The sequence below is a fragment of the Epinephelus moara genome, chromosome 14 (assembly GCF_006386435.1).
Source record: "Epinephelus moara isolate mb chromosome 14, YSFRI_EMoa_1.0, whole genome shotgun sequence".
NCBI classification, from domain to species: Eukaryota; Metazoa; Chordata; class Actinopteri; order Perciformes; family Serranidae; genus Epinephelus; species Epinephelus moara.
Genome location: NC_065519.1, coordinates 35,125,854 through 35,145,500, shown reverse-complemented (window position 1 = coordinate 35,145,500; position 19,647 = coordinate 35,125,854). Strand labels below are relative to the sequence as shown.

The 19,647-nt window shown below is 38.4% G+C and overlaps 3 protein-coding genes across 7 annotated transcripts in view; all 3 read right to left on the bottom strand.

The window, feature by feature from the left end:
• Positions 1 to 438: 438 nt before the first annotated feature.
• Positions 439 to 3,234, bottom strand: LOC126400962 (uncharacterized). Its single transcript, XM_050061981.1, has 2 exons — positions 2,306 to 3,234; positions 439 to 2,169 (listed from the first exon to the last, which is right to left on the bottom strand). The coding sequence occupies exons 1-2, from the start codon at positions 2,393 to 2,395 to the stop codon at positions 985 to 987; spliced, it is 1,275 nt and encodes a 424-aa protein (XP_049917938.1). The 5' UTR covers positions 2,396 to 3,234; the 3' UTR covers positions 439 to 984.
• A 30-nt stretch (positions 3,235 to 3,264) lies between these two features.
• Positions 3,265 to 5,555, bottom strand: LOC126400953 (apolipoprotein B-100-like). Its single transcript, XM_050061965.1, has 2 exons — positions 3,805 to 5,555; positions 3,265 to 3,669 (listed from the first exon to the last, which is right to left on the bottom strand). The coding sequence occupies exons 1-2, from the start codon at positions 5,444 to 5,446 to the stop codon at positions 3,605 to 3,607; spliced, it is 1,707 nt and encodes a 568-aa protein (XP_049917922.1). The 5' UTR covers positions 5,447 to 5,555; the 3' UTR covers positions 3,265 to 3,604.
• A 149-nt stretch (positions 5,556 to 5,704) lies between these two features.
• The window catches only part of apoba (apolipoprotein Ba), a 108,856-nt gene continuing 94,913 nt past the window's right edge, over positions 5,705 to 19,647 (bottom strand). For 4 of the 5 annotated variants that reach the window (XM_050061941.1, XM_050061944.1, XM_050061945.1 and 1 more), the window contains 9 exons: positions 15,440 to 15,645; positions 15,172 to 15,354; positions 14,850 to 14,980; positions 14,158 to 14,368; positions 13,803 to 13,987; positions 13,527 to 13,702; positions 13,038 to 13,159; positions 12,462 to 12,835; positions 5,705 to 12,187 (listed from right to left, as the gene is read on the bottom strand). In XM_050061941.1, coding sequence (XP_049917898.1) covers positions 6,345 to 12,187; positions 12,462 to 12,835; positions 13,038 to 13,159; positions 13,527 to 13,702; positions 13,803 to 13,987; positions 14,158 to 14,368; positions 14,850 to 14,980; positions 15,172 to 15,354; positions 15,440 to 15,645 — 7,431 coding nt within the window. In that variant the 3' untranslated portion in view covers positions 5,705 to 6,344. The remainder of the gene's footprint in view (positions 12,188 to 12,461; positions 12,836 to 13,037; positions 13,160 to 13,526; positions 13,703 to 13,802; positions 13,988 to 14,157; positions 14,369 to 14,849; positions 14,981 to 15,171; positions 15,355 to 15,439; positions 15,646 to 19,647) is intronic. The other variant, XM_050061942.1, reaches the window with a different exon arrangement.

The window sequence follows — 19,647 nt, the reverse complement described above, 5'->3', positions numbered from 1 at the left end:
AACCTGTGTTTGTTAGTACTCACATTACAGCACTTGTTGAAAATGTTATGGTGAAACTTTGAAAATGTGCAGTATTTGTGGCATGTTACAACATGTGGTAACATGTTTCCACAGGTGCTACACTTGTTACCACATATTACAGTGTTGCAGTTTTGTGCTAGTTATCGCAAATTAGTAATTAGTTACAGTTACTAGTTTAAAGTAATTGAATTATTTGACCAATTACTGCATACAAAGATAATTACTTGCCATGAAAAGTAACTTTTGTGTTACCTTGAATATCTGCTTCAATCCTTTTATTAAGGCACACATAACCATATCATTTTACTGTTGCTGTGGCACATTATGGCACAAGACAACTGACAAATTTTATCTATGATTGTAACCATGGTCACTCTGATGAAATGTAAGTAGGGGTGGACAACAAAACACAATGGCTAAGTTTTGATAGGCCTATTTATTGTAGCCTTGACAGACCTTTAAACCATGCAACACAAGTCAGTTTTTAATACTGTGGCAGAATTAAACAAAATAATAACTTCTACTGAGGTCCAGTCGAAGGGGGAAATGACTCAAAGGTAGAGGTATTTTAATAACACAAAAAATACAGGGCTTTTGAGAAAACATTAGGTGTTGTAGCCCCAGAACACCCCCACCACCCCTTGTCGCTCTGCCACTGGGTCCTGATTCTGTCATAGACATACAAAGGTTTCATGCCCATTGATTTGTTGAAAATGTTGGCACAGAATGACATCTGTAATCAGTATTGTTTAATTGAACACCATCTTCAATGCATGCAAAACATTGGCAGGCCAAAATTGCTTAAATCATCAGATTTAACAAAATCTCGTGTAAGTATAACTTGTATATACTTTACATGAGTTAAAACAACCTTAAACACAGTTTTTGACATCAACCAAAAGTTATTTTTTCACACAGACATAAATTTAGTCAGCCATTATCAACCAACAAGAAAGCCATGACTCACGGACTGGATTGCATTGGCCATTCGCTAAAAGACTTCCAAAGAAAGGGTAAAGGAATTTCAAAGTCCAACCTTTCACTGCTCACTCTAATGTACGGTGCTGTGCACAGGGATGTCCTTCTCAATAGATCTACAGTTTCATTAAGCCCTCTGTAGAGATCGGACTGAAAAATACTGATAAACTCCTTGGCATCGTTATTTACCTGCACCATACTTAAAGCATTATAAGCCTCTTGAATCCTCAGTTTGGTGAGGTCTTTATAATCAGCCACATATCTCTTGGCCTCATTAGTATGTTGGTTTGAGGACTGCAGAACCTTTGCATAGATAGCATCAACTTGAGAGGCAATTTCAACATTTTCATCTTGAAGGTGTGTGATGAAATTCTCTGCATTTTCAGTAATCACCTGGAGGAGGCCATTAAATGTTTTGTGAAGCCAACTGAACCCCCTGCTCACTGAATGTCTTAGCTGATCAAATGCAGATCTGACAGAAGACATCAGTTTATCCATGATCTTGTTTCCATTGACAACAACATCAGTTCCAGGTACAGTGAACGTCATTCCCCTGATGTATCTAGAAGTTTTCTCTGCAAGGCTGGCAAACCTTTCAACTGCCCTGTCAGTGGCTTTTGATTCAGACTGACATGCTCTCTGGAACATCTCTAGGCTAGAGAGTTTTTCTTCAGATCCAGGTAATGTAAACTTTGTGTCACTCAAAAACTGTGTGACCGCATCGAGCAAGACATAAATCTTGTCTCCAATGTGTTTCAAGACTTGTCTTGCCTCGTGAGCCAACCTGTCTATAACATCCTGCACACTCATGGACATCAAGCCATCAGATGCTGTCCTGTACATGTCTTTTACTTGATCACTGACGTGTTTGATTGAATTCTGCAGTGTGTTAAAAGACAAAGGCACTTCATGATAGGCTCTCTCTATGACATTAGAAACTGTGTTTTTCAGCTTCATGCCACCACGGTTGAGATCAAAGCCAAAGTGGATGGTGTGATACTTGTTAATGAACTTGAGCACAGTATCAGTCATAACAGGAATCCTGTCCTTGGTACCCTCAATCACATCATGAAGAAAGTCCCAATTCCATGATGTCTGTAAAATCAACTTCGTAGAGTTTCTCAGTGTGACTTTGGCAGTGAAAACATCAGTATCCCTTTCAGGAGTAGACTGAAGTTGAGGGAAGAAATTGAGAAAGATCATTATTAAAACATGGTCCTGTTGCACTATGTATAGCACCAATACATTTGTAGATATAAAAATGCTTTGCTGTTGACAACAATATGCAGCTTAAAGAATGTCTTACCAGGTAGCGACCAAACAGTTTTCCATACAACTGTGATGGAGACCTCTGCTGAAACTGCATTCCGAGGAAACCAGATGATGGACAAGACATAGATACCGTGATGCCGTCTTTGCGGTAAGCAAAGTGAAAGCTCACATCAGCAAATGTTTGACTGATAATGTCAACATTGATACTATGATGAGACTCCCTTTAAAAGAGAGAAACAGCTGTTAGTAGAGATATTTCCTAGTGTGAGAACTTTTGAGAACCATTCAAATATGCAAAAGGCAACCTTTGGGATGGAAAAAAAGAAATAAAAAAAAGATACAATTTAATACACATATACAATCGTCTTTTTCTTGACTTCAAATCCGATTGCAATCGAATTTGGTATTGCAGGGCTACATGCAAATCAGGACTGATCCTTCTCAAGTCCAGCGGGTGGGAGTGGTAATGCGGTAATAGCTATCCTATCAATCCAAGTGCAAAGTAGTGGTATTTCGTGAAACTAGACAAACTCTACTGACATGGTTGGTACCTGTGTATGCCTTAATATGTCAGAAAGGTGGCTTTTAATAATGCTACAAATTTAGGTTAAATTTTGGCAAGGGAACAACTAGCATGGCATGTTTTATGTGTACCCACGAGCCTCCCCTGAACTTGAGAAAGCTTGTTTCCAATACATGTTTTGTTCCTCACAATTGATTTACTTCTTCAAATTCAAGCTGCACATTTGTTGTTTCAAGGAAAAGGACAACCAGCCTATCTGAAGAACAATGAATCCCCTAGCATGAATAGCTACGTAACAAATTTAAACACAATTACTGCGGAACTCAAAATGTTAACTTTAACATCAGATAATTAGTAATATTATTGGAATTTGAAAATTGGAAATTTATTTATTTAAAATAGGGACAATGCACAAATAAACATTAATCTTGTAGAAACAAGAAAAGATGTTTTGAGCCAGGTTATAGCAGCTTTGCTAATTTCCACCCGTAGTCCCATTAAATGTAAAGTAAATCAGTATTTCTTAACTCTCATCTTAAAAGTTTTCTATCTCTAGCCTATGTACTTCAACAGCATTTACAAAATGGTAAATTTCAGTTATGCCTTTTGGTTTTCAGTGGCTCCAGCTGGCCACCCCTAAGAAAGATTTCTTGGGGTGCCACTGAATATGTCTGTTTTGAAATTTAGATGTATGAAAGCCCATTTCCACCAGTAAGACAACAAAAAGATAAAAAGTATGCCGTATACTCTTACCTCAGGTTTTGTGCTGAAACATGTTGCCAGTTGACATTTACATCACTGTGAATCAAATTAAATTAAATTGCACTTCTCATTTACATTGATTAGTCCATTATCAAATTCAAGGGTTGAACTGGCTGAGGGGATACACATAATAAAAAGATAATAAATTATAAAATAATAAATAATAAAATATTGCATATATAATAATGTGTTAGATTTAGTAATTAACACACAAATGTCTTATCAAATAGAGTGTGTGCCTGTCTTACCGGAGAGGTCATATTCCAAGAATATCATGGTAGAAGTACAGATGGAATGTAGTGAAGTTAAAAAACTAGAGTCGTTTTTCTCCAGGTTGGCAGAAGTTGACACATTATAAATAGGAGAGGAAACCTTCATAGTCACACTGAGGGTTCCAAAAGCTGGAATAAATACACTTGAAGGCAGATGTAAGGCAAATTCAGGGATTTCAATCTTTTGCTCTGGGATGACGATGGTTGGTAGTTCAAAATTTAAAATACGGTTTGTGATTTCATTTAGGCTGATAGTGTGCTTTCCAATGATAAAGGATTTTGGTAGTGTTAAAGATGAGACTGTGATTTCATATTGTGGCATCTTAAATGAGAGGAATGATATTCTCCCCTCTAGATACGTCGTGTCAATATTGTAACTGGGTACTGACATTATTGGCAAGCCAGGCAGCATGATTTCAAAGGCTGCAGTGGTGATCACATTAGGGATGTTAAGGTTCTGAGGATCAATTGTAAAAGGTTCCAGGTGCAAGTTGGTAAATGGCACATCAAATGCTGGAACTGAGATTGCAGGGTGAAAGGTAAGATAATTAGGGACATCTGGGTTTTCAAATCGCAGGTCTATGTTCCTTATAGAGTGAGGAATGTCTTTTACCCAAGAAGGCACTGTAATGCTAATCTCAGGTATGCTAAAAGTTATGCTGTTTTCAAACAGTTTAAATGGTGTTGTATACTTCTGGCCACCCACTGTCTTTGTGTAAACAATGCTGGAAGATATGTTAAGGAATTGTAAATTGTCTATATTTGTGACTTGACCACACTTCAGAACATCCCAGAGGGTCTTCTGATATACAGGAAGCTTAACTAACTTCACAAAAGCTAGGTGGCATTCCACTGATCCAGTCAAGTCCATGCGTGCTTCAGAGTCATCATTGGACAGGAGTAAATCACAAGCATGCATGAGAGATGCCAGCTGTTCATTACTACTCCAGGTGAAAGATTGCTTCTCTGAGTTGATGGCAAGGTTGATGCTCTGAATGAGTCCAGCATGACCCAAACTACTTGGCTGACTTGCATCAATGTTTAATGTAGTCTTAAAGGTTGTTAAAGGAACAAAGTCTAGTTCTCCTTTAACAATGTGCTTTCCATTTGTGTTGAAAGATGCAAAATTTACATTGTTATTGCTGGTGTAATCAACTGTTGCAAACATCCGCCGCAAGGAGACCTCAAGAGCTAAGTTCTTATTCACATTAAACTGGAGGATGTTATTGTTTGAGTTTTGTTTTTTTATCTCCTGTTTGTCAATGTTTGAGTTTAAGGCAGTCCTGAGAGTTGAACGCAGTCTATTGGCATTAAGGCAGAAACTGGCCTCATTTTCTAGATCTCCAGCAAGGTTCAAACTGTCCATTATCAATATGTCTGACTTTCCTTGGGAAGAGGTCTCCAGTGACACACAGGAAGAAAGTACTTCCAGTGCCCAGTTCATATCAAGGTTTCCTTTGCCTACAGACTCAATCAGAGGAATGTTAAACATGTATTTTATTTTTTTCTTGAAAGCAGCATTTGGCTTGGTCTTGGTATTTCCTGTGAATTCCTGATTCAATTCTAGATTGAGAGAGGGTAGATTGATTTTTGCATTGTTGGCCACAGAGACTTCCATGCTCTTTTCGGTGAGACTGACAGCACATTCATGGTTTGCCTCCACATTGTTATGCTCCAGGGAAACAGAGGCGGACAGTTTTATTCCTCTCTTCTTTGTCAAACTGGTGGTATGTAGAGGCAAAAATCGGTGCCTGGAAGTGGGCCTGTAGGCTCCCGACCTTGTCCTCAACGTTACTTGTTAGTTGTCCTCTGATGACGATCTGGTACCTTGGGTTCAGTTAATCAATACTCAAAGAAACACTGGAGACAGGCAGAGTCCGATGCAATCGAGTTTAATGTGTTCACAAGCTTCAACACATACAACTCATCGAGTCAAGCCCCGGAGCTGGACTGAAAATCTACTTTCAGCGTGTCTGCTTTTATGCTGGTGGAGACTGGAGAGAGTCTCCACGTCCTTCTGCTAATCCATCCCACTTCAATGCAAAGCTATTGGTGGCAATCTTTTTCTTTTTGTCCAATCGTGAACAGGCCCGATTTTAATGGTGTATCACTTTCAGTTTTGAGCCTGGAATTTCCCAAATCTCCCACCCTTAGCTTCAATTTTGCTTTTACTTTATTTTTAAAAAACATGTGAATCCTAGGGACTTTCTTTATGCAGTCCCTTGTGCTCTCATGCAATATGAACCTTTCAATGTGCATCAGGTAGTACAAACATTTGAATGTGTGTGTGCTATCATTATACAGAACATGATAGGTTATGTGTGTGCTCTGTAGTGTGAATACAATGTCGACTCATAACTCTAATTTGTGAACACTTTAACATGTATAACAGTGCTTTAACACATATAGATGCATTTCAATCGGTTTTATAAGACCTTATACATAAAACATGGTTATATGATGGTTATATGGCTTTGTTTCTTAATCAACTTATGCAGTATAACATTTTTACTTGATTAGGGATTAACTCTTACACTACAGGTACCATCAATTTTTCCATTCAAAATTTCAAAGATAGATGTTGAGGAAGCACTGAACTGAGCAACAATGTCAGTCACATTGTAAAGGCCAGCATTAGTACTTAAGGAAATCACAGTAGATTTGAAGGAGAAATCACAAGTGATGTTTCCCATGGCTGGGATCAAAATGTTGTTTTGAATGGCTGGAAGTGTGAAAGTGGGCAGCTTTATTTCACTCAACATTTCTGGAACATAGATCACGGGTAATTCCAAAGATGGTAGCACAAGGGTATAGGATGGCACAGAGAAACCCAGTGCTGGAATCCTAAAGCTTGGTGTACTAACCTCCTTGGGAAAAAAGTAGCTAAAGGCTGGCATCTCAGCCCTGAAAGCAGAAACTTTAACATTGAATATTGGTATTTTGTATCCAGGGACAGCGAAGATCCTAGGGGGCAGACTAGAAGTGTCTATTTTGTGTTTGATGTACTGTGACTTTGCTTGGTTGTAAGAATCTTTTAGAAGTCCAACTACTATGTCTCTACTTTGTTCAAATTGAGCATTGATGATGTTGGCATTGTCATTTATTGCACTGTAAATTGGTTCAAGGTATAATTCAAAGCCATGTGTATCAGGGTTCTTGTAGTAATGAAGCTTCAGGTTCATATCAAATGACTGTTGAGGAGTGGTAAGCAAGGTTTCGAATCCAGCATTTTTCCAAAGTGAGAGGTCTCTGATCTCAGGGGTTTTAATTTTAAGATAAGGCACAGCTATCTCTGGGATAGATAGAGGAACAGTCAAAAAGTCCAAATTAGCCTCTCCAGAAGCTGATGAATGGAGAAGGAAGTCCATTTCATTGTTTTCTGCAGTGAAATTGTGGTTATACTTGTACTGGTTGAATCTTGCCAAAGCAAACCAACAAGCATGCTGCTTCTCAGAATTTAGTGTAACACCATAATCATGCTGGAGATCCACCTTACCGGTAAGTTTCAGGGGAAAGAACATCTTTAAGTTTACTTTATTCTTAACATCAAGTACAGTCTCAAATGGATGGGTCATGAATTCCAGCGAGTTTGCAATGAATCCAGTCAGACTTTCAGTGAGTTCAGCATTATGAGAGGCTGTCACTGCAACTTTCAAGTTCCCAATATCAGTCTCTCCATTTAAAACCATAACACTCTTCTTGACAAATGGAACCTCAGTTTCACATCTTGCTTCAACTGTGATGTGGTTTAAGATCACTGATTCAGCAGTCAATATTTGCTTTGTTTTCATAGCCTTACAGTCTGTTTGTCCTACAAAAGTTAACGTGGCAGTGCTAACATCAATGTTTAATTTTACATTGCTATTGTGTGTACCTTCATCAGAGTAGTCTTGAATGGACCACTTTCCATTACCAGAAGTTTCACCGGTCATAGTAATTCTGCCTAATTCCATGATGGCTGCTACATTCTGTTTTATTGATGCCTGACTAGAAGTTTCAATTGATAGGATGTCCAAGTTGTGGTTGTAGGTTGTGTCTATGGTTGCAGAGATTCCATTCTTCAATGTAAGTGTCATTTTGTTGACCAAGTCTGCTGTGTACATATGGGTTGTGGCCTTGGTAGTAGTCTTAACAGCAGCCTCAGTAGATGAGCCGGTGAGTGTTAGGGATCCTTCGTGATCAATGGAGAAGGCCACATGCGTGGCTTTCATTATTTCTGTGAAGAGCAGCTTCTTCATTCTGGGAGTTTCCAACTGAGCAGTGGCTTCAAAGGTGTATTCGAGGGGCTTGATGGCTGATTTGGCACGAGAAGTAATAGTGGCAGTAAACTGTGGGTTTTTTGGTGTAGATGTTGAGTTGTCAATCTTTCCTATAGTTGCAAGAGTGTACTGTGGGGAGTTCACTCTAAATTCTCCATGGAGTTTACCGAAAGCTGGGATACAAATGTCACTGGGAACATCAGGTAATTTTATCTCTGGAATTGGAAGCATTGTGATTTCAAAACCCTTCTGATTTAATTTGGTAATGCTGAGGACTGGAAATTTGATTTCTGAGAGACTTATTTCTGTGAAGGTGAGATCTGGTACTTTAGGAAAATAGACAACTTTAAGATCACCAAAGAATACCTCAGGGTCAGGCATTTGAATCTCAAATTCTCTGATGTTATCTATGATTGCAATTATATCTGCTTTGATTTCATCAAAGTCTATGGTGAAAGCAGGAATTTTGTAGGAGTTGAGGACGGTGACCTCAGGGACTGAAATTTGAGCTGGGATTCTTATTTCCTGCAGTTTGTTCAGGTTGATTGTAAATGCTGGAATGACAAGGTTAGTGAAAGGTACAGTAAAAGTGGGAACTGCAATCTCAGCTCTTTTAAGTGCATCCAGAACTCCATCTATAGTTTGCTGCATCTGGGTAATGAACTCGTATTGGCTGGCCACTTCTCTGATCTTCTCAATCAGTTGGTTAAACTGTGTAGAAATGTAGGCAGTCACATTGCTGTAGGATTCACTTGCTCTTTCGAGGTAAATGTACATTTCATTTCTGATATCCATGTCAAGGATTCTTTGACGCATGTCCTCAAGGATGTCCTGCATTTTCATCTTGATGTCATTATAAAATGTATTGTCAATCACATTTTTCAGCTTCTTTAGAGCATCAGCAACCTTTGTGTTTTTGAGTTCATCCAAATATGCAAAGATGGTACTTTGGATCTCTCTGAAAAATTTCCTAACTGCCTCAATTTTTTGCACAATCTCATACATTTTAATCTGCTCATTGATATAGTTTGCTACTTCAGCAAACTTCTTGTTGGTCTCATCAATGGATGCACTGTAGTCAAATTCCTTCATTGACTTAAGCATTGAAGAAATTTGTTTATTGAGGTCATTAATGCTTTTCCTAAACTCAGTTGTTCTTAGCTGTCCTTTCAGGCTGTGTAGAAGTTGCATAATTTTATCATACACAAATTCAAAGTCAAGAAATTTCAGAGCATCTACCATTGACTGCACAGTCTCTTCAATCTTGAATTCCTCAATGAGAATCACTACCTGATCCATTAATTCTTTGAATTTATCATCAAGACCATATTTTACAATTAGATCCCTAATGTAAGAATACATTGTATTGATTTTGTTGGGGATTTCATATTCATCAATCCAGCTGACAATAACATCATTTATAGATTCCATCACTTTCTCTATCTCCAAAGAGGGGGTTTTATATGATAGCTGCTCAACATACATGATCAAATCACTTGAAAGAAGGTAGTCTTTTATATTTTGGAAAAACATGTGGATGTCAAAGTTCTCAGTGGCATGTTTCATTTTGGACAGTTTGTCTTTGATTTTCCCCAAGATTCCATATTTAAAATCAAGTTCTCGCAGCCATGTGGCATTGCCCTCTGTGAGCTTCTGTAAGTCAATCTGTCCGATAATGTCCTCGATGGCATCAAGTGCTTTGACAAGTGACTGCTTGATCTGATACTTTTCATTTAATTCCCAAAGCTTATTTCCAAGTTGTGAAAGTATATTTGTTATCTTGTCAGCAAAGTGTCTGGTCTTAACATAGTCTTTGACTGTAAGGATGAGTTCACCAATTTTGGTGGCAATGTTCATTACAATATTTTCCATGTTCTTTCTCAAGTTGTTCATTGCGACCTCAAAGTCATCCATTGTTACAGCAAATTCATTGATCAAATAATCCAGTTTTGCTTTTACTTGATTCACTTTGTTCTCTATGCCTGTGACTCGCATGAAGTCACCCACTTGCATTGGTAGCTGATCCAACTTGGCTCTAAAGTCTGTGATTAGCTGATTAAAGTCTAAACTGTTGATGAACTGTTGAAGTGATTCTAAGGCTTGCACAAATGTATTCTTCAGCTGCTCAAAAGCAACAGGAAAGCTCTCAATGAATGGGATGTAAATGATATGACAGTCACTGTTCTTGTCATAAATGAGAAAACCAGCTATACTAAATTCTTGTATATCTGAAATCTTATCTTCGCTCATTTTGCTGAAAATGTCCGTTAACATTATTCCTGACAACTCAAATCCAATCTTCTCAGGATTATTGTAAGTACCAATGTCCTGGTTGTAAGCATGATTGTTTAGTTTAGATTTCACTTTCCAGGTCAGAGATTGGTCACTTGGAGTCAGGAGGCCATCAAATTTGTTGTCTAAATTGGTGGAAAAATCCCCATTTGGAAGCATATGTGTGATTGATACCCGACTGTCATGCGAATATGCAACAGCTAGGGGCTCCGCTTTAATTAACAACTTGCTGTATAGCTGTCCAGTGTGCCTCCCATATATATTAATTTCACCATCACTGTTGACAAGCACATCGACCGTGAGGCTAAAAGGCAGTGCCATGGTGCGAATAGTACTTTCAAAAGATAGAGGTTCAGAATTTATCCGTGCCTCACAGTTTGACTTGGAGGAAAGTCCAGCAAACTCAAGTTCACAGTTGTGACTTAGCTGGGCATCCATTACATTTCCAAACGTACTGTATTTCATTGTGCCAGCCATATCATCATACTTGAGTTCATAGATATGTTTAATGTTGTGTTCTTCTCCATAAGATCCCTTCATACTTCCACTAAGGTCAACCTTAACTGGCTCAAGCTTCATGTGGCCTTCATTGTTCAAAGTAACATCATAAAACTTGAGATAATTTGTCACATCAAATGACATTACAAATGGTTTCATATTAACCTTGGTGTCTTGCTTATAGTAAATATCTTCACAGATAACGTTGTTAGTCTTGGAGTGAAGGGCTAGGGTCCACAGAGTGAGGGTCAGCGTGTGGCTATTTTCTGTATTCATCTGCTTCAATGTTCCAGTGCTATAGCTAGTAAAGGTCAGAGCCCTTCGGTTTAGAACAATATCCATGTTGTTTCTTGTGGCTGTATCATATGCATTGGCCTTGAGAATACCATTCAAAGAAGCTTCTGCAGCTGTGATTTTACCTTCAATGTTCAGCTCTCCTCTGCTCTCCTCAGCCATTGCTTTTGTCCTGGAGGACAGGGAGGCTCCATTGTTGTCTATAGCGCCATGGAAGATATTCTCTACTGTGATAGGGCTGCACTGAAAGCTGTTAGTTCCACTTGTGGTCAGACCATGTCTGTCAGCCATAACAGAAGCTTTGTGTAATCCACGACCTGTGTCAAAGGTGAGGGAACCGTCAGAGTTTACCTTAAGCCCATCTGAATCCAGGGATCCTGTTATAAGTGAGTATGCCCTATGTATGTCATCATCTGCCTGTGACTCAATTCTGAGGATGGCCATGTGACTGGACACACCAAGCTCAACCTTGTTACTAAGTGAATTGCCCATGGCAGTGGCAATAGCATTAAGCTTCAGAGTCAGTTGTGCATCTTTATATTTGAGCTCTGCTAAATGCTTGAGGGCATCATCCTGGGTATTGGTTTTGGAAACAATGTTCAACACAGAGTTTGTGTAGGTTCCATAGATCATGTTGTGAACTTTGATGAATGGTGAGTTAAAGTGTAGGGTGGACTCTCCTCTTCCTTCTCTATCTAGTGGACGCACATTGTAGTTGTGGGTGTAGGAGGTGTTGGTGTAGAATGAACCAATTTTAAGTGATCCATCCACAGTGCCATCTCCCGAGACTTCATCTGAATCTAGAGTTGAGGTTGACTGAGCAGAATAGTAGAGAAAGGCTTGTAGGCCTACTGAACTAGAGGCTTCAATCTTATAGTTAGCTCTTGCATTTAATTTATTAGTTACCCTTAATGTTTCTAAGACACTGATACTTGTGTCAATGAGGCTATGGCTGAAGGAACTATTCAGAAGATACTTGAGATTGTCGTCGTCTCTTCCTGACATCATTCCGATTCCTTAATACAGATAGACAGAAAAGATAATATTATTGGTATCTGTTACAGCACAGGCAAAGATGTAGAATAAGTTCTGATAAATACATGCTTAATGCCAAAAAATGTTAGTTGCTGCACCTTATTAAAAGCTCCTACTATAACTCTGTGCTCCAGACTCTCATCTCATCAAGAATTCTTTGAATATCCATCATGCCTCGTTGTCTTAGCCAATGTAACAAAAGCCCACACCATTTTTGATTTACTATTAAGAATTAGTATTTTAAAAAGATGTTACCTTCAAGCTTGTAGGACAGTAGGTTGAAAGGTGATTGTGCCAAAGATTTATACTGTACAATGTAGCTTGGGACACTGACAGTGTTGTTGCCCCCAGAGATGGAGCCTTCCCAGCTGTAGAAGTTGCTGTTTATCTTGGTGGATGCCTCAGCCAGACCGAGAAGAGGAAGAGTAAAATCCAAAGAAGGCGGTATAGTGAATGATGGTAGTGGATAATTTTTAGCAGGAATATATAGGCCTATGCTTGGTAAACCTATAAGGGGAATAGACAGAGTGGTTGGGATGTTCAGGTCTTCTGACTGTTTGCCTCCATGTGGAAGAGGAAGTGAGAAGGCCATCTTATACTTGTTGAACTGATATTGGAACAAGGTGTCACTGTTGAGGTAAAAGAAAATGCAACATACATATAAATTTGCCAATTTTGAACTTTACATTTGAAAATGTATTGATGAACTGTACATAGATAGGTAATTCCAGGACAGAACAATTAGTATAACTGAACTGCTGAGTTAGGTTTTATGCCCGATAATACCTTAAAGCAAGTAATATTCTTAAACTTTATTAATTAAACACTTACAACTGCAGATACAGTTTTTCAGGCAGGGCAGGTAGGGTGAGATCTGAGATGCTCCTCTTACTTCGTAGGTTAGCAAGATAGGGTATGCGCGGTATCAGTTTGTCTAACCATATATCACCTGCCTTCAGGATGACACGAAGATAACATTTCACCCAGAACAAAAACAGTACAGCTTGAAAGCACTAAAGAAAATGCATGTAATAAAAAAGACTAGCTCTGCTGTATCAATTTTTCTTTCTATCTGTCCAGCGAGTCCAACACTGTCATAAGAGTCTAATACTAAATCTGAGTACTCCTTTAAATATGGTGCACAACATGAAGTTTTATAAATGGCCACATGGTAGCACTATCTACTCCCAAACTAGTCAGTATGTCACTGGCCAATGGGCTAACTTTTCATCAATATTATTTACTCTTTTAAATATAATAAATTAGACTGATTAGAATTGGAAACATAAGGTCTTTTGAGAACGTAATAAATATACCTACCTCAAGTCCTTTGGTGACTATGTGACGCAGTTTCATATCAGTCTTTGCCACTTTCTGGTCCAGGATATGATCAATGAGGTTAAGAAGCTGCTTATGATGATCCTCCATATTTGGGATTACTTTTTGAATCTCTGAATTCAGATCAGATTTCAGTTCCACCACAAACTTGTCATCACCTGTTGAGAGAAAATCCAAATGCATCCGCAAATATTTAAATTCATGAATTTTGTTCATCTGTCATCTGTGCTAAAGCTGTGAGTGATGGCTGACAGTTACTGTATTTGAGGAAAACTTTCTGTTGGAAGGATGTCTCAGGGAGGTTGATGAGTGTCTCCAAGTCCATGAGCACATCCTCATCCCTCTTCAGGGTTGCAGTGATGGAGGCATCGGTTTTCAGAGACGGAATGACCAGTAGGAGTTGCAGCGTGGCTTCCTTCATCATGTCAAGTCTACATTTAAAACTAGGGCATTTAGAACTGCAACTCAGTTTCAGAATTATTTGCATGTCAGGGGATGTTCTCATCATACATTCCCTGCTAAAACAAAATAGTCTAAAGAAAGCACACAGCACAGTTGAAACTTTGGCATTATCTATCATTAGGAATAATAAAATAAAGATTTGTACATGTACCTTGTGCGTCCAACAAAAGTCAGTTGCGGGATGTTTCTGTTGGTGACATCAATGGTGATACCTCTCATCTTCTTTTCTTTGGCATCACTGTCAGTTATAGCCAGCTTGATGCCTGCTTCCACATCGTAGTTGGGAATTACAACGTCAGTGGTGAGAGTGTTCTGGTTGCGGTTGTATTTCAGAGATGCAGTGGCCTCGGATGAATGAGACCCTAGGATCAGCAGGAATTAAATTCATTTGTCAGTGTTCATCTGCTGGGCAACAAGTGGCAACTGGTGCTTCAAGATCTATTAGGGCAGGTGCCTATATCAATACCATAAGATCACTTATTATACCCTTATTAGATGTACAAGAATGTAGTGATTAATAAGGGCTGAATCTTGTGATGCACATCTATATATTCTGGACCGTACAGTTCCAGTACATGCCCATAACAACCTGGGATAGTTACACAAAACCCAGGATTATGTTCAATGACAAATACCAATTACTTGGTAAAACTTGGCAACCTTATTGCCCACCTTGCCATGAAAAAGACACACTATGTCCTGGTTTGGCACTCAACATTAGCACTGGATGTCAATCAGGAGGTGTGGCATTGTCCAGTATGGATGCAATTGTTAGGGATAGTGGGCTGGCCCCTTACATGTGCACAAACACACAAACACAGACACATTATCTTATAGCAATACCTTCTGCCTTCAGGGTAAGCTTCAGAGAGTCTACCTTATGACGATCTTTTTTACCCTCTCTGACCGTTTCATCAGCGATGGTGACAGTATACTCTGAAACTTCCCCTGTTGGCTGGATTTCAACTGCAAACCTGAGAAAACAACACACGTTCTATTATCTTAGCTCTCTCTTTAGGTCTGTTTACTATTCGGTTAGTTATAATCATAGAGTACTGCATTAGGGAAATTGAAATATTAATTAATTACAGTAACTGATTACCTACCCAAATAGTAATTTCTTAAACTAAAACTAAAAAAATAAAAAAATGCTTTCTTAACTTACCTGCTTTCTCCAGTCAGGGAGTAATATTGGGCCTGGTCCATGGAAGTAGCATTGGAGTATTGCACAATTGTGCACAATTTCAGACCACTGAAAAGGTGACGACAGTCACCTGAGTTAGTCTGGTCCTCCACCAGGGATGGCACTATTGGTGTTTGACCAGAGGACACTGACAGCAGCTTGTTGCTGGATTTCAAAATGAAAGAGAAGTGGTGAGCAAGAACAACATGATGCTAGCAACCACTAAAGGTGTTTTAATGCTGTCACTGACCTAATGCTGAACAGCTGAGTGTTTGATTCAGGGGCACGGATGGACAGTCGCATCTGGTTTCTACTCATGGTGACCTTAGCATTAAGGGAACTCTCATGATACAAATTAGTGTCTATCTCAATCCAGGCCTCCACATAGTCTGGAATGTGCACACCCATTTTGGTGATAATCTCTAGCCCAACTGAAGGCATGAAGGACAAGTCAGTCTGCAAGGAGAAGGATGCAACTTAATAGCTATACACATCAATTCACAGTAGGACATTTAGTAAAATTATCCCTTTATTTTACATATAAACTAAGATGAAGAGAAGCTATGAAGGTAAATATGTTGCAAAATGCAAGAGCTTGTAGACTTGATGTGAGAATTTGCAAAATATGATGTAAGGACCCTTGAACAAAGATCTGAACTTGTATGTTTAAATTTGTAAAAATACATTTTCACTCAGACAATATCCACACTGATGGGTCCAGTTTGCGAGATCAGTGTATGCATGTGTTAATGTGTGTATCTGTCTGTCCCCAGCTAATCTCACAAACTGGACCAATCAGTGTAATATTTATGTGCACATTTATGACTGTATGCTGAATGATCTCATTTAGTTGTGGAGATTCACAGTTGCTGAAAAAAAATATTGACTGTTTTAAACCATTGAGTACTGGCTCCACACTCCTGTTAGCTGGCCAGTAAGGGCTGCATGTTTTTCAGAAATCAGCCAGGCTAAAAATAACAAGCCTGACCATTTATTGCAGGACATATTTTAGCCTTCGCTGTGGCAAAAAAACTGGCATCCATAGAAAAGTTTTGTCTCATTTAGAATCAGAGGATCTTCAGATAAATTCCATATCTGATATCTTCAGTTCCACTAAAGTTAGGCGTTAAATGAGATTAATAATTTACCATTTTGGTTATCCTCATTGCCATCTTGACTATAAATGTGTGCTCACAACGAGAGCAGTGCAAATTTTAACAATGTGTTACGCAAGTTTGACTGTAGGATCACACAAGTTTGAACGTGGGGTCATTTGTGTTTTTTTCCAGTCCACTGCGTGAGAAGCGTCTGGAAGGAGGAAGGGCTTATCCCCATAAATATCAAGAAAGTTTCTTTCCACCATTTCTTTCTGTCATTAACCATGTCTGACATCACAGAGTTAGCTGCTTTGTACCTAATTTGGTAGTCCCAGACACATAGGAAAAACAAATGCCATCGCGTGGCTCCATAACATCCTCTGGAAGCGCACACAGCTTGGTGAATTTTACCGCCTTCTCCAGGAACTCTGTCTGGATGACTTGTGCTTCCAGCACTACCAGAGGCTATCCGGTACCCAGTTGATGACCTGCTAGCTAAGATCCGTGCCAGGATTTCCTGGTTGGACACCAACTACAGACGTTCCGTCCCAGCTGCAGAGTGGTAGTTCCATAATTGGTGTGTCAAATCAATAAATATTCACTGTATCCAGTAAATCACATTGGATGATTTAATCTTGTGTACTACAGCGGTATGAATTCAAAATTAACAGGTTTTGTTGTGATTTAATTGCAATGCAATACAATAGGATGCCAAAATAACTGCATCATGATGTCAGTTTGTAAAAATAATAGAATTCATGCCAAGATTCATGCTTTGTCATAAACATATTCATACACATATTTTAGTGCCCTGTTTGGCTGTAAAAGCGAGAGTTAACAGGAGTGAACTGGAAGTGTTCCATACTGGTGCCTTACTGTTTCCAATACAGCAAAAACAAAGGCTGAAAAAACTGAGATCAAAAGGTACAACATAGCAGCGCTGGTCAAATATAAACCAATATTCTGTTACTGTGTTGCCTATTTTCTCCTCTTGTTGCTTTGAGGCAGGAAATTAAAAAGTGCAAGTCTTTTTGCTTAAATGGGCACATCATCTGAACGAAGACAAAAATCTGTATGTTTTTATGTAGAAATTGTGTATGAAGAGTAAAATATGTGGTTGCTACAAGATTTTAAGTCGTAAGGCAGAAAGACAGAAAGGTCTAGATTGGGTAATGTCATCAGTAATGTCACCCACATTCAGAGCAATTCACACCCAGTATAAACTCAGAAAATGTCTAAAAACAGCATAAAAACATAAATTGAGATTATACAAAAACAGGAATAGAATTCAAAAAGCTAACTTATAGTTTAACAATTCAGTCTTGTCACCCATGTCTGTAACTGAAAGTATGCAGAAGTAGTTAGATGCCAAAAAAAGAATGGTGAATAATAGGAATAAGAAAAAAAAATCTCAATAGCATTCACACTACTAGAAAATGCAATTCCTGCAGAAAATGTTTGTTAATGGTGACAGCTGAAATTGCATAGGATTGCTAATAACACAGGAATCTCAAAGCACAAATGCACTGCACTGCTTCGCTTCGCTGTAAACATCATAAAATGTCCTGCAGGTTGAAGTCACATGTTTTGAGGTAAATATTTTTCAGCAGATGGCACGGCAGAATAATGTAGTATAATTCTGTAAATGGTATGGTGATTTAAATAAATGCCACATAAGGACTTTTTCAGCTGTTAAGGTGTGTGTCTCTACGTGTGGTTGGTGGTGGGTGGATGCTATTTACCTGGCCTGTCCTGTAAACAGCGCCTTTTGCATATTCAGTGTGAAGACAGATTACCCCTCCCACTGCCAACTCTCCAGCCCAAAGCAATAGGACATACATTTTTAAAAAGCCCTTAAACTGTCTAAATCAATGGAGCCGATGAAAGTGTTTGTGCATCATACATTCCTAAGATTTAACAGAATTGCCTCAAATGACCAATACATTTCGTCACAGTGGTTCAGGTAATGTTGTTTTAGACATTCCAAAACAGTACTAAAACTACTTTTTACTAAAGTTTCATTCACCCCATGTTTATTCACAATGTGCATAAAACCATCCCTAGCTTGGACATTCTTTAGGGATGGTTTTATGCAAATTGTGAATAAACATGCCCCTATTAAGAGATTTAGGGTAAAGGGGCGAGAAAACCCCTGGTTCTCTCCAGAGCTGGCAGAAAATATTCATGAGCGTAACCTGGCTTGGGCCAAGGCAAGGAAAACAGGTTCTCCCATTGATTGGCTTGTTTTCAGACAACTGAGAAACAAATGCTCTTCTTTTATCAAAAAAGCCAAATCTGAATATTAAGTGTCTGTCACCACTGAGAACCTAAATGATCCACGGAAATTTTGGAAAGTTATTAATTCTCTTTCTGTGAGTAAAAGCACTCAAGCTCTACCTACATATGTTTTAAATGATTCTGTCCCTGTCTATGACAAAATGGAGGTATTGAATTGTTTTAACAAGCATTTTATATCTTCCGGTTCTCTGTTTGATTCTGTGGGATCTGTCTCTGAGAGACCCCCCACCGACCGAGGGTTTGGAGCACAAGTGACATTTTCAGAATTTTATAGCAGAGCTAAAACAAACTTTTCATTGATTGTAATTACTTGATTAAAAACAACATATTTGAGCAATCTACACTTTTATAGAGATTAGGCTTCACAGAATCCATATTTTAAAGAATTATTATTTTTTTAACTACAAAAATACAACTTTTTAGCCAAAACGTCACTTACGCCTTTTGTGCGCCAACATTTTATTACCTATTGTTTGTTGCTATGGGCGTAAGTGACATTCAAAATATGATGATACTGGAATAGAGACAGAGTAACAAGCCAAAATAAGCCACATTTTTTTTATTTTATTAATCATCATTGACAACATACTGTAACATAACATTTGTAACATTCGTACCATACTCTATACTCTAAATATAATTTCATTAAAAAACAGTAACAGTGAGCCCATTCAAAAACAGTTTTTGTACAATACTCTAAATGTAATTTCATTAAAAAACAGTAAAAGTGAGCCCATTCAACAACAGTTCATACAATACTCTAAATATAATTTCATTAAAAAACAGTAACAGTGAGCCCATTCAAAAACAGTTTCTACAATACTCTAAATATATCAGTTTATTTAACCCCATGTAAGTAACTCCAGGAACCCCATGTTATTTTCTTTCTGACAGTTTAAATCTTTGAATTGTCAATTATCATTAACATTGTATGAATTAAAAACTATTTATACCATCACTCTATTTCAGCTGATTTAACCCTATGTTTATAACCCCAGGAAAACCATGACATTAAAAATGTGTCATGCTTACAGTTTAAATGTTAGAATTATGCCTCACTGCC

Excerpts from the sequence above, each read along its gene's own strand:
- LOC126400953 (XM_050061965.1), bottom strand. The coding sequence starts at position 5,446 with ATGGAAGTCTCTGTGGCCAACAATGCAAAAATCAATCTACCCTCTCTC. Across the intron at positions 3,670-3,804 it reads CTTGGAATATGACCTCTCCG|CCAGTTCAACCCTTGAATTT; the intron begins GTAAGACAGGCA and ends GTATCCCCTCAG.
- LOC126400962 (XM_050061981.1), bottom strand. The coding sequence starts at position 2,395 with ATGTCTTGTCCATCATCTGGTTTCCTCGGAATGCAGTTTCAGCAGAGG. Across the intron at positions 2,170-2,305 it reads AACTGTTTGGTCGCTACCTG|TCTACTCCTGAAAGGGATAC; the intron begins GTAAGACATTCT and ends CCTCAACTTCAG.